The sequence below is a fragment of the Gobius niger genome (genome assembly GCF_951799975.1).
Source record: "Gobius niger genome assembly, chromosome: 20".
In the NCBI taxonomy this organism is placed as follows: Eukaryota; Metazoa; Chordata; class Actinopteri; order Gobiiformes; family Gobiidae; genus Gobius; species Gobius niger.
In genome coordinates, this window is record NC_136871.1 from 7,802,428 (window position 1) to 7,816,657 (window position 14,230).

Sequence of the window (14,230 nt, forward strand, 5' to 3'; positions counted from 1 at the left end):
CTTTTTGTCGGGTAAAATTATTTTACCCTATAAAAGTGTGTTGTAAAAGTAATCCATTCATCCATCCATTTTCTTCCACTTGTCCGTTGCCGGGTCGTGGGGGCAGCTGTTGGAGCTGCCCAAATCACATTGCACCAGCCCCTTATGGCTCCTCCTGCAGGTGGTGGGTCCACAGAAGGACGGCCTCATGGTTCTGACCGGGCCTGTTGGTCTCTCATAAGGAGCTTCTGAACCGCTCTTTGTCTGACCCGTCACCTAGGACCTGTTTGCCCTGGGAGACCCTACCAGGGGCACGAAGCCCCTGGTAGGGGCTCCAGGATCATTCGGGCGCTCAAACCCCTCCACCACGTTAAGGCGGCGGTTCCCGGAGGGGTAAAAGTAATCATTTATATATTAAAAAAAAAAGATTATAATAAAAATACTAAAAAAGTCAATCTGTGACTAAAATGGGTTTACCTTTTTCATCACATATTGACTTAAAAGGTTCAAAATTAGGTATAGTCCCTTTAAATAAATCGACACTGTGGAATTTGGATGGGGTGAAACTAAGGGCACGTTCTGGGCCAGTTCCAGTTTCAGAACCGTTTTTTTCGTTTTCCACTGAAAAAACGCTGGCTCTTGGTTCCAAAATCTGGTGCCGGTTGGGAACCAGTTAAAAGCTGGACCAAGAAACGAGCACCAGTGATGTCAGCGGCTGGGGGCGTGGCTCTCTCCTCCAACAAACAATCAGTATTAGTTAGTTTGTGCTTGTAACTTCCTGGAGAAGCCAAAACAGTCTCTGTGGAGGAAACTGTTGTTTTGCTTTATGCTCTTTAGCTAAAACAAGAGTTAGAAAGAAGAAATCAAAATATTAACGGCTGCTCTGAAACGTATTTTTCTGTTTTTTATAACCAGAAGTGGCTGTAGTATAAAGATGTTACTATCCATTTTTGATGTTGACTTCCCAAAGTGTTGCTATGACAATAGGCACAGCTCTCATTTTGGTGAAGTCAGTATGGAACCAACCCGGCACCAGAACCAGCTCTGAACCAGCCCAGAACCAACACCTTGGTGGAAAGCCCTAATCGTGGAACAACTTTGTCCAGCTAAACTTAGACGAAACTGAAATCATTGTCTTTTAGCCCACAGACACAAAGAGAAAATGTTATCAGACTGTCTCTCTAAAACCTGGAAATCAAGTTAGAAAGGAGCAATCAGGGACTCAGACCTGAATGTAAACAGCTACATTAGATTAAAAACAACAGCTGCTTTTTACCATCTAAAAAGACAATACCAAGACAGTCTTGCTTACTGGCCTCTCTAAGTGAACTGCTCAGGTCCTGATTGGATCCAAACCATAATAGTCCAGTGCTCAGGTCACTGCACTGGCTTCCTGTCGCTCAGTGACCTTTAAACAGCTGAGACAGCTCTGTTACAAGTCTCTTCATTTCTGACATGTTAGGGCCATATGAACCGCCTCAGGCCCAGAGAACTGAAAAAAATGATAATAAGTCTTGCTTTTGTTCGCACTGATTCATGGTAAATGGTAAATGGTAACTTATATAGCGCTTTTCCACCTACATTAGGCACTCAAAGCGCTTTACAGCAAGGATCCACTCACCCATTCATACACCAATGTACGCAGACACTGGGGGCAATGTGGGTGAAGTGTCTTGCCCAAGGACACAACGGCAGTGTGCACCTTCAGGAGGTGGGATTCGAACCCCCGACCTTCCGATCATGAGACGACCCTCTCTACCATCTGCGCCAAGTAGCTCCAAGGTTTTTTATTTTTTTATTTATATGTTTATTTGATAGGGACAGAACAAGAAGCATTGTTACAATAACCGTTACATGTTCATAGGCCATATTGCTGGGTTGCAGGTTCGAGAATATGGTGATGTCATCGGACCCAACAGGGGGCAGGAGCCAGTTTTTCCTATAAACAGCATTACAGATCCACAAGTCGTAGCTGAAAAGAAAATGTATGAATTATAAAAATGATCATTAATATCAGTCAGTGGGTCCATGATCTCTCTGTACAAGACCAAAAATGTCCTCAAAAACAAAATAATTTTTCCTCCATATAATAGTATAGGCCTTTAGAACGCTGTGATGTCACCTGCAACCCAGCAATAGCTAAAAGCTAGTTCGCAGACCTGGTCCCTAAGACATAAAATAACATTTACATAAATCCATCCATCCATCCATCCATCCATCCATCCATCCATCCATCCATCCATCCATCCATTTTCTTCCACTTTTCCATTTCCGGGTCGTGGGGGCAGCTGTTGGAGCTGCCCAAATCACATTGCACCGGCCCCTTATGGCTCCTCCTGCAGGTGGTGGGTCCACAGAAGGATTTAAATCATTACAAATAATACAATACAACATTACATTACAAACAATACAATTTAGAGAAGGTTTGCAATAAAATATTATAAACTTCTGTTGTGTCCACAAGTTTGATTCAGTTTGAGCCACTTTGTTTTTGTTTATATTTCTTTGTTTACAGTGACCTCTTATGCTTTTACTTTTTCCCACTCCGAACACAATCTGCAAAAATGTATTCAAATAAAACACAGAAGGCCTAAACTAAACTCACATTCTTTATTGTGTATCATGTTGGTCAGTAACTTTAAACAGTGAACTTGTCGCGTATACGAAATTCTCTCTTGGAGCTTCCTGTCGTTTTTGTTTTGTAAAAGTAGCACACCGGAGTAAAAAAAGAAAAAGAAAAAAAAGGTTGGTGTAACTGCTCCGTGGCTCCAGCAGGTGGGGCTCTCCTGCACTCCACGCGCGCACACAGTCGCAGACCGCACAAAGTTGCATCTCGGCACCGGTTCCTCCCGCTCTCACTTGGCGCCTCTCCTCGCACCTGCAATCTCTGCGCTCCGTCACTCTCTCCTCCTTCGTTTTATTTTTCTCTTCTGTTTTTGCAAGTGGAGGGGAAAAAGAAAAGCAAAGAAACAAGATGTTGGCTTGTACGGAGATGATCACAATGTGTTTGCAGTCCGCCAAACAGAGGCACCTCCGGGAGCAGCTGCAGCAACAACAGCCTCCGCAGCCTCAGCAGCAGCAGCAGCAGCAGCAGCACCTGCCCGGACAGGGACTGACCATCTTCCATGATGTGAGTGAATCCTGAACTGTGCTAAAACTACTTCTGCTGTGCGCTGTGTCCGGCTGCTGCGTTCCTGACGCGTTGGTTAAAAGTAGATGGGTGCCGTGGCATGTGATACATTATTGCCTTATAATGTATCACAGTACGCGAATATATGAATGTATTTGTTTGCTTGTTTTCCTCTTTTATTTGATCATTTCTTTACTGTTTTCAAAGGAGGAACACATTCTGAACTAAGTCGATACCAGTGTTAACATATTTTAATTTTGTTTTAGTCTTAGTCTTTTGACGAAAATGTAATTCGATTTTAGTCTAGTTTTAGTCGACTAAAATTGCAAGTAAAATTAGTCGACTAAATCTAAGACACATTTAGTCGACTTTGCATTGATAATATTCATTATAATCATATTTAATGTTGTTCCTCTGCTTCATGGAGCTGCTCCACATGAACAAAGCTCAGAGCTGATCCTTTGGCAGTGAATTTACATGATCTGAGGCTCTTTCAGACGGTCAATAGAAGTTTGGATGATTTTAGTCTCTCCCTTTCATTTTTATTTAGTCTTATTTTAGTCGACTAAAATATCTGGACATTTTAGTCATAGTTTTAGGCTCATGAACAACTTTTAATTTAGTTTTAGTCCAATTTTAGTCGTCAAAAATAACACTTTGACTAAAATTAAGAGTCGACGAAATTAACACTGGTCAATACTCAGTGTCGCCATCACATCATTTACATCAAAGAGATCCACAGTCCAAATCTGAACCTTTTGTTATATGCAGGCTTTAGGCAAGGATAAAGGGGGTTTAAAAAGTTACCCCGTGCTTCTAATCGCATAGGTTTATGCTTCAAGTTTATTTGTCATGTGCAGCAAAATACAAAGCAACGCAAGCAATGAAAAAGTTTTTACCCTGGCACACACACACTGATGAATAATGTAAACATCAGTGTGCATAAGCAGAAGCCACTTTATCCCTCCTTAAAGAGACTGGATGCAAGTTGGCCATTTTATACTCACTACTGCCACCTCAGGCCATATGTGTAAAAGCACCTTCTATATTAAGCTCGTGCATGACGGCAATTCGGACCCGAAGTAACACCTTTTTGACTGACAGTGCATTAGGACATGGCTGGAACATGTAGGGGGAGGAAAATACTCAATTTTAACATTTTTAAACTCCCTATAGTCCCTTTAAAGGAATAGGCCACCGTTTTTACATACTGAGATATGTTCTTACCTAACCTTATTTGAGTTAATATATCCCCGTCTGGTCTTTGTCCGTGCACTCTGTCACGCAAACGGAGCACATACGCAGCCTCTCCCACATGTCACATAGCTCCGAAAAAGCTCACGATAGAAGCTACCAAGCTCTTCCACGTGTTCCCTATTTAAATAAAGTTACGTGAAGTGTTTTCAAGTGAAGTGTATTTACACAGAAATGTAACATGTCGATTTTATAAGCAGATAAAAAGGGGTACTATATTGTGAGGCGTAATGATACAAGGAGCACAACGTCTGCGCAGTAACTCCTTAAGACTTCCCCCGCTCACTTCCGTCAATAACCTTTAGGAGGCCTATTCCTTTAAGGCAATTACATCCATGAGCCTTGCCGCCTGTGCATAAAATACCCATTACACCCTATTATTCAGCCACATGCATTTGACAGAGCCGTGTTTAAGAGCGGGCTTACATGTGGAGAGCACCCAACTGTCCCTAAACCCGTCCGACTGTGAGGGCTTCATTTATCATGCAGCAGGCAGCAGCTGCAGCCTCCTCTGCTGCCCTCGCACACAGAACATGCACACACCAGCACTTCGTAAATCAGGCTGTAGAACAATCGTCCCAGCTATAGTCCCTTTCATACTTCTCACTGCACAACGAACCTGAACTGAAGGACGTTAGAAAAGAAGATATAAGCAGATGTGAGATTTGCTTTTTGAAAAGACTATTTAGTTAAACATGTCCAGAGTATTAAACCTCTTAACTCCCGCCTGAACCGAGAGCATTTTCTCCAGTTTAGCTTTACCCAAATCCTGTAGGCCAGTGTAACACCTCATTTGAAAGCTAAGATCTACAAAACTCATCTAAATGGATCTTTTTCCTCACGTCATCAGATTTTTTTCCATCTTTTTTTTGGGGGGGGGGGGATTCAACTCATTTTGTAAGTTTTTGCCATTTTTTTAATCAATTTTTTGTCATTCTTTTGTCACATTTTTTGTCTTTTTTGTGTGTCATTTTTTGTCACATTTTTGTCTTTTTTCTCACATTTTTTGTCATTTTTTAGGTCCTTTTTTGGCATTTTTGGGTCACATTTTTTGTTATTTTTTTGTCATTTTTTTCCCCGTTTTTTTTGTCTTTTTTTGTCACATTTTTGTCACATTTTTTGTCTTTTTTGGTCACATTTGTATCACATTTATTGTAATTTTTTTGTCATTTTTGTCATTTTTTTGTCGGTTTATTTGTCTTTTTTTGTCACATTTTTGTCACATTTTTGGTCAATTTTTTGTCTTTTTTGGTCACATTTTTATCACATTTATTGTCATTTTTTGGTCATTTTTGTCACATTTTTTGTCTTTTTTTGTCACATTTTTGTCACATTTTTGTCACATTTTTTGTCTTTTTTTGTTACATTTTTGTCACATTTTTTGTCACATTTTTTTGTCTTTTTTGGTCAATTTTTTGGTCATTTTTCGTCACTTTCTTGTCAACGTTTTCTCACTTTTTTGTCACATCTTCATCATTGTTTTCATCTCAGTTCTGTCGCTATTTTCACACCTTTTTTCTCAGAAGCTTTTGGACTGGGGTAAAAAGCCAAACTGGAGAAAATGTACTCGGTTCAGGTGGGAGTTAAAGGGGTTAAAGATAAACATTTCAGAGCATGTTTGCAGAGGTTTTATCGATATGCTGAGCAGGTTTTATACATCAAGACCCCATGGAGGAGACGGGATGCTCTGTTTTTAGAGGAAAGGTATAACTTAATAAACTGTGGTGGCTGCTTGCCTTATTTCCACCACTCAAATTGCTTGTGTTCCAGTAATTTCCCATCACTAAACCACTGCTCACTGCACTTCTCTTTTTTCCCCGGCTGACCCTGAACTGCACGGTCCAAGCTCAGAGGACATTTCTTCTCTTAAGAAAAATGTCACTTTCGGCAGAAATGTCACACTCTCTCGGTGCACGCTGTCCCCGAAGAGAGCGCGAGCGTCACAGTGCACTCAGCCCGCGATTTTGTCAACAAAGCAGCGCACACTGAGATGTTGTTTAGAAATCGTCACTAAACAAATGGTAAGAGTAAGATTCATTTTTATGAATAGACGGCATCCAGAGATATAGACCCGTCGAAAATGAGATCCTGCATCATGAGGAGAATAAAGAAAGAATAAAGTATACAAGTTGAAAGAGCATCATGTGATCTAAGTGGGAAAAAAAGCATAAGAATTTCGATTGATTTTTCTCAGGGACCTGCAGTCGAGTTAATTACTTTGACTTATTTAATGAGTAGCAAGAAATGTCGTCAATCCATTTTGACCTTTTTTAACATCTTGAAGTTTTTCTTTCATAAAACTAAGTCATGACTACACTGCAAAAAGTAATTTACTAGATTAGTTCAGGTGTCTCAATTTAACTAGTCAAAATTGTAGTTGTTTTGACTAGTTAAAGGGATATTTCAGGATTTTTGACATAGCGCCTCATTTCCTAGTTATCCAAAGTGTTGCTGATTTCTGGAGATATTTTTTTTTGTAATTTATGTAAGAAAATTCATGCAGTTCTTATATTTGAAGAGTTACGTGGCGCTAGGCTAGTGTAAGGCTAGCGCATTTCTATGGTATCAGCTACACTGCATTAAAAACAGTCTGACCCGCTCCACAGTGCACCTGAGGCAAATCACTTAAGACTAAACTTAAACTTAAACGCCAGACTAACCATATAAATGTATGTGTCGATAAAATAATTTTTGGAATATAACTGACCTTGCATCACATGAACGATCGTATTTTGAGGGACTATTTTCTAGCAGATCACTCCGCCGCTGCATAGCTTATACAACCACAAAGCTAATGCTGCTCAAATATAAGGTATTTTAAAGGCAAAATGGTTAAAATTACTCTATCGACACAGACATTTATATGGTTAGTCTGGCGTTATAAGTGATTTACCTCAGGTGCACTGTGGAGCGGGTCAGACTGTTTTTAATGCAGGCTAGCTGATATCGTAGAAACTCTTCAAATATAAGAACTGCATGAATTACAAAAAAAAAAATATCTCCAGAAATCAGGAACACTCTGGATAACTAGGAAATGAGGCCCTATTTCAAAAATCCTGAAATATCCCTTTAGCATGTAATTGGGCATTTGACCTAGATTATTTCACTTGCTCTGAGATGTTTCTGACTCGTTTCAATACATTTCGCCTTCATTTCAAGTAAGTTTCTTACACTGGGGTAAGAAAAATGGTCTTGTCCCATTGGCAGTTTTACTTATTTACTTACTCTTATTTCAAGCGAGATTTACCATAGAACCTCTGAAATGTCATCAAATAAGCAAAATCATCTTGGTCAGATCAGGAAAAAGGTCTAAATGAGTGAAAACCCCTCGAAACAAGATATATTTCCTCAATTCAAGTCATTGAAGCCAATGTTTGATATTTACTTTTTGTAGTGTATTTTTCTATAAATGATTACTTGATGTGCTTTCCCTCTCCTTTTGTTATAGTTCATAACAGTGTATCACCAAATACCTCTTCCTAAAATGCACACATATTGTAGATGTAAATAAAAACACATCATGCTCATAAAAACATTATCATTTTTATTATTTGTATTTGTATTTTTTTACTTTGTTGTGGTTTGGCTTAGAACTTTCCTCACAGCAAAAACGTCAAGGGCTTTATTCTCTGTGTGGAGTTTCCGTGTGTTCCGTGTTTTCCTCCGGGTGCTACTTCTTACCCAACCTCCAAAAAATATCAGCTTTGGTGGTGCATAGCGACTCAAGACTTAATCCTCCATCTGCACTATGCAATTTTGCTTCAACTTGTTTACGCAATGCTAAAAGAAGCAATTAACTTTATCAAATACAGCATACAGACTGGATAAAAGAAGCTTATTCATGTTACGTCATCTCTCATCTGATGATCTACGAATATTACACGTAAGATCATTGCGAGGCTAAATGGTGGACGGTAATTTGGGATTTTATCTTGCGTGCTGCTGGAGACTGAGTTTGACTGTCCTTGCACCTGGTCCCCCTGAAAGACAGCGCTATGGGAAGCTGCTCTGACCTTTTCTGGGCCCCGCTGTAAATGATGCATTATGGTCTCCTGACACGCAAGAGCCAAAATGTTCCGCGTAACAGCCGCCAAGACCTGACCAAAAGCAGCAAAGCGAGTGACAAAGAAAACAGTTTCAATATTATGACAGATCCAGTAGTTTGGACATAGCAGGGGTAGCCAGGTTTGTGTGGTGGAGGGACGATTTTCATCATCACCAAATCACCAAGGGCCGAATCATTGAAGCCCAAAGTGAAGGACAATTTTCTGCAAATGCCAAAGTTTTGCATTTTATGGGACGTTTTTCCCTGGATGTTATTTTTTTAACCTCCAGTTCGGCTTTACCCAAATCTAAAAGCTTCCGACTGCAGAGCCTCATTTGAAAGCTAAGGCCCACAAAACTAATTGCTGCTTTTTTGTCAAATCTTTGAAGCGTTTTTGTAGTTTAAAGGGACTATAGATACAGACGGCATCTCTGGAATCGCCCATATAAGGTCATGTTTGAAAACAGTTAAGGGGGAAAACAATTTTTAAACTTTCTCTAATTATTCAAAAACTACTTTAACAAACGCTGAATTGTGAATATAGTTTCTACTAAATAAAGATACAAAAACACGGAGAGGAGCAAAGTGGTTCAACAGCCCATAAATACATAAATAACGGAGAATGCTAACATGATGCTACATGTTAGCATCGGGCTAATGCTAACGGTTAGCTAGCGCTAGCTACAACTGCCGTTTTTTCACTTCTACTGAACAATCTGCTGTGATTAAATATCCATATGGACCTGACTTACACTGGACTTAGTTTGTATGTGATAAATAAGTAATATACCACCAGAAAATGGCTAGAAAGAGTGAAAAATTGTGTTTCCCAGAAGATTCTATTTTCCCCCTCGGTGAGGCAACGCCCCCTTCTATGACGAGATGCCGTCTGTATCTATACGGAGTTTAAAAATGTTAAAATTCAGTATTTTCCTCCCCCTACATGTTCCAGCCATGTCCTAATGTGTAGAATGAGCCCAGACCTGTTCACCACAACTGCCTCTAAAATCCTGCACTGTCACTCAAAAAGCTTTACTTCGGTCCGAATTGCCGACATGCACGAGCTTGATATAGAAGGTGCAGTTACACGTATGACCTGAGGTGGCAGTAGTGGGTATAAAATGGCAAACTTGCATCTAGCCTCTTTAAAAACAAAAAAAAGAAGTGTTTTTTTAGTAGTATTTTTTGCCCTGTTTTCTCGACACTTTTTTCTCGTTCTTTAGTCGCTTTTTTGTTGCATTATTGTTGCTTTTCTGGCATATTTCAGTCACTCTTTTGTTGCGTTTTTGTCGCTTTTTCGTCACTTTGTTGTGTTTCGATGCCGTTTTGATGCTTTTTTTTTCAAGAAGCTTTTAGATTTGGGTAAAGCCAAACTGGAGAAAATTTGTTCAGTTCAGGTTGGAGTTAAGAGATTGAAAAACATGCTCACAGCGATTTTTTTAATCCAAAATGTGTATAAATAGTAACATTTTGTATTTATATGAAACTCTTTTTACACAATAACCGCCAAAGCAAAAAGAGGCTCATCTTCCCCCACTGCCCGAGTTTGACAGGTGTGTGAGCAAATTTATCTTGGGGGGCCAGAGGATCTGTGCTGGAGGGCCGGATTTGGCCCTCGGGCCTGACGTTGCCTACCCGTGGGATATAGCATTATTCTGGCATTTAGCTACTTACAGTAGGTCTTGGTGTTTCTTGTAGCATAACATAATTAGGCGTGTGTCTAGAACAGGCATAGGTAAACTTTGTGACCCAAGATCCACTTTGGGTTTTGCTGGGGGGCCCGCCTGACTGTCTTGGTTTGGGCCGTGTGTCAGACAAGTGCAATATCTCAAATCGACTGTAATTATCACCTAAGTTAGTACATAAGTTATAGCTATACTTATACATCACCTCTTTGTATGTCTGTGAAATTGCTGTTGTTCACCCTCTGTAGACGATGCATCAAAGTTAGTGGTTGTTCTTAGAGCTGATCTGGCTTTTCATCAGTCTTGGGTGTTTGACAGGTCGGAGTGAAGTGTAAGAGATTAGTTTGCTCACCTTTGGTCTTGAAGATAATACCTCTTAGACTTCGTTGTATGAAATATAGTTGTACAAAATGCCAGCCAGCAGAGCACAAATATCTACCTGCAACTTATGAACAACGGCTGCAACCTGCTGATGTGGGTAAGATGAGACACCTGTAATTTATGCACTGCCATGATCAGAACTATTCTGGTGATGGTGTGCGGACTTTGAGCAAAACACGGAGAAGCATCATGAATCACAACAGAAGAAAGAGACAAACAGTGTTGGGTAATAATAACAGAATACAGGCGCTCGTCATACGTACATTAGAATATCACGAAAAAGTGCATTCACTTCTGTTATTCAACTTAAACTGTGGAACTAATATATTATCATTTTGATTATTATGGCTCAGCTTGTAAAAAACCCAGAAAATTTGAATATTTTAAAAATGGACTGTAAGCCATAATCATCAAAATTATAACAAATTAAGGCTACATATCTCACTTTGCATGTAATGAGTCTATATCAAGGCAAGGCAAGGCAAGTTTATTTGTAGAGCACAATTCATACACAAGGCAATTCAAAGTGCTTCACAGTTGCATAAATGTAAGAAAACAAATACAATCAATAAAAACATCAACATAGCATTAATCAATTACAGTAAGAGGCAAGAGTGCAGATAAAACACTTTCAGTTATATGCATTTTTAAGTCTTGTTTGGACTCGCTCTGTCTTGAGCACTATTTCGCTCTGTCTTGACCACTATTTTTCTTGCTCGTTCACACAAAGTTACCTAACCTCTGTTTTTGTCGCTCCTTCTCCTCTGGACATCAACATAAAATTAATCAATTACAGTAAAAGGCAAGAGTGTAGATAAAATACATTCAGTCATATGCACGGGCAAACAGAACTGTTTTCAGCCTGGATTTAAACATTGTCAGAGTTGAGGCCTGTCTCACGTCCTCATGAAGACTGTTCCAGATTTTAGCTGCATGAAACTGAAACGCAGCCTCACCGTGTTTATTATATCATATATTAGTTTCAAATTTTAAGTGGAAAAACAGAAGTAAATGCACTTTTTCATGATTTCAATTCTAGTTTTATGATGAGTGCCTGTACATGTATTCAGAATACTTATTTATACTCTTTGAGTAACTGGACTCTTTCATTTGAGAGGACTGAGAATACAGTTACTTTTCTCAAATCAAAGGAGTACATCGCAGTGCTATCTTTAAATTTTAGATGACAGCACAATATAATCTTTTTTTTTAAAGTGATAGACATACGGGCTGAACGATATGGTACATGGGGCGACAGTGGCGCAGATGGTCAAGCGGGTCGTCTCATGATTGGATGGTCAGGGGTTCGAATCCCACCTCCTGAAAGTGCACACTGTCGTTGTGTCCTCGGGCAAGACACTTCACGCACATTGCCCCCAGTGTATGAATGAGAGTATGAATGGGTGAGTGGATCCTTGCTGTTAATTGCTTTGAGTGCCTAATGTAGGTGGAAAAGCGCTAGATAAGTTGAGACCATTTACCATACGATATTACTATGAGTGCAGTTTTATTGATGAAAATCTATATAGTTTATATCTTGCTTTTTCAATATTAATATCTTGAATGTTCATATCTCGATATCGATACGATACATCTTTCAGCCCTAATAGACTTTATAGACATTGAGTAATGGAAATATAAGGAGTGCATTTACAACATGAGTGAAGTGGGCACAGAACACAATAGAAAAGACACATGAAAACAATGGAGAAGGAGGACTGAGCGTGATTTAATGAGGCTGACGCTAAATCAAGCAATACTTGCAAACAGAGCTGAATGAAATTAACTCATCACCCCCACCCTCACCCCCCTCCGAGCCGCCACAAACCTGCAGGGCCCGATGTGCTCCCAACATCTGCCACTGCACAATGTTATCAAGAAAGGAAAGATCACAACAACCAGGGAAACAGCTCAGCTCAGCTTCTGTCTGTCCTCCTAAAATACGTGATTAACACACAGGTGCGACCATTCATATAAAAGATATCCTAAATATATCACGTGACAGGACATATTTATAATAATGCATTGGTTTTATATAGCGCTTTTCTGGACACTCAAAGACGCTTAACACTGCAGTATTCGTTCACTCCATACTCGGTGGTGGTAGAGAACTAACGGAAGCGAGGCAACCAGTCTGCGCTATCGGCCTCTTCGACCACCACCAACCACTCACTCACTCACTACATTCGCTAGTCTCCCATCCAAGTACCGACCAGGCCCTTCCCTGCTTAGCTTCCAAGGTCTGACGGGATCGGGCAGAGCAAAGGCGGTATGACCCCCTCTTGGTTTGGCTTTCTCTTTATTTCAAAATAAAAGAACAAACAACAAACATCGATACCATCATGGTGGATTATATACTACGACAATGTACCAGGCTGAGACAGAACAGATTTGCAAGATTTTACATAATATAAGCCTAGAGTAAAGGCAATTACATGAAGATCAAAAATAGAACATTGAGAGCTGTCAAGAGCGCTGAGAAGTCGCTCGTCATGTGTGAAGCTGGACAGGGACAGATGTAACAGAAGTGAAGACACAGACGTTGTTCACTGATGAAAATGATGAAAGATGAGGGCGACCTTTCTTATTTTCCTCTCTGCCATCATGCAAATTGGAACTGACAAGCTACTATGATTTAGGAAAGAATTGTGTAACCAGTACATGTAGCTTGAAGGCATTAGCTCATACTGCAAGAAACAGACTACAGCGGAAATTGAGACGCATTTAGCAAGTCGTCATGGGTTTTGACCATGTGGAGTCGCCTAATTCAACGGTTCCCCGCGGCGGCAGAGATCCTTGAGTTTATTGTAAGAGAGAAGAGATGTTTTGTGCCAGGTTATAGCAAACATGCAAATTTCCACTCGCAGTCCCTGGACAGGTTGACTTACAAAAGTTCATAAAATATACACAGAATAATACATAGAAGTCCAAGAACGGGTCTAAACTGGGTTGGCGGCAACACGTTTTATAACCTTCAAGTGCACTTTCGATTACAAATAATTGAATGCAGACTGAGAGGCAGACTGAATCCACAAAATAACAATTTATTCATGCGACATGTGAACAACACTGTTTGTTGTGTTTAATTGTCTTTGTGGGTGAATGAGTTTTATTGATCATCATTAAAGTCAAGTGTAATTGTGCAATCTTCTACTGTGAGCACAAAGGCCGTCATAATAGTCCCAACAGTTAAAGTGTACGTACTTCAATTCATTCACTGATGGATGTGGTGAAGTTATTATTCACATTGGAAACTTGTTGAACTATACAAAGCATGTCAGTTGGGTTTGTGTTTACTGAAAGTTTACGGCAGCTTATAAATATACTGTAATGCCATTATACTTTCATGCAGCACCTCTACTTAACCAGACCTTTAAAGATATTGTTTTGAATTATCTTTAGAGCAACCAGTACAAGATTTGGTGTTTACTCTTTCTGCAGCTACACTTTCATTCCAAGATCCAAGCCTTGAGATAAACAATCACGGTACGAAGACAATAGTGCGGCACTGTGGAGCAACAGTTAGTGCTCCTGCCTCACAGCAAGAAGGTCCCGGGCTGGATTCCTGTGCCGGGTGAGGCCTTTCAGTGCTCTCTCTGTCTTCTGTATGGTTTCCCCTACCCTACGATTGGGGCGATATAACCAATGGCCGCTTGTAGCAGAGATTCATAATAGCGATGCTAGGGGCCCCCATTGGCCGCCGATGCTGTAGTACCTCCATATCGTGGTGGCAGAACAGGCTAGGGGGAGGACATT

At 40.1% G+C, this 14,230-nt stretch overlaps 1 protein-coding gene across 1 annotated transcript in view; it reads left to right on the forward strand.

Annotated features, from left to right (window-relative positions):
* The first annotated feature begins 2,920 nt into the window (after nt 1–2,920).
* necab3 (N-terminal EF-hand calcium binding protein 3) overlaps nt 2,921–14,230 on the forward strand; it is an 87,894-nt gene continuing 76,584 nt past the window's right edge. Inside the window, exon 1 of the mRNA XM_079579326.1 lies at nt 2,921–3,109. Coding sequence (XP_079435452.1) covers nt 2,954–3,109 — 156 coding nt within the window. The 5' untranslated portion in view covers nt 2,921–2,953. The remainder of the gene's footprint in view (nt 3,110–14,230) is intronic.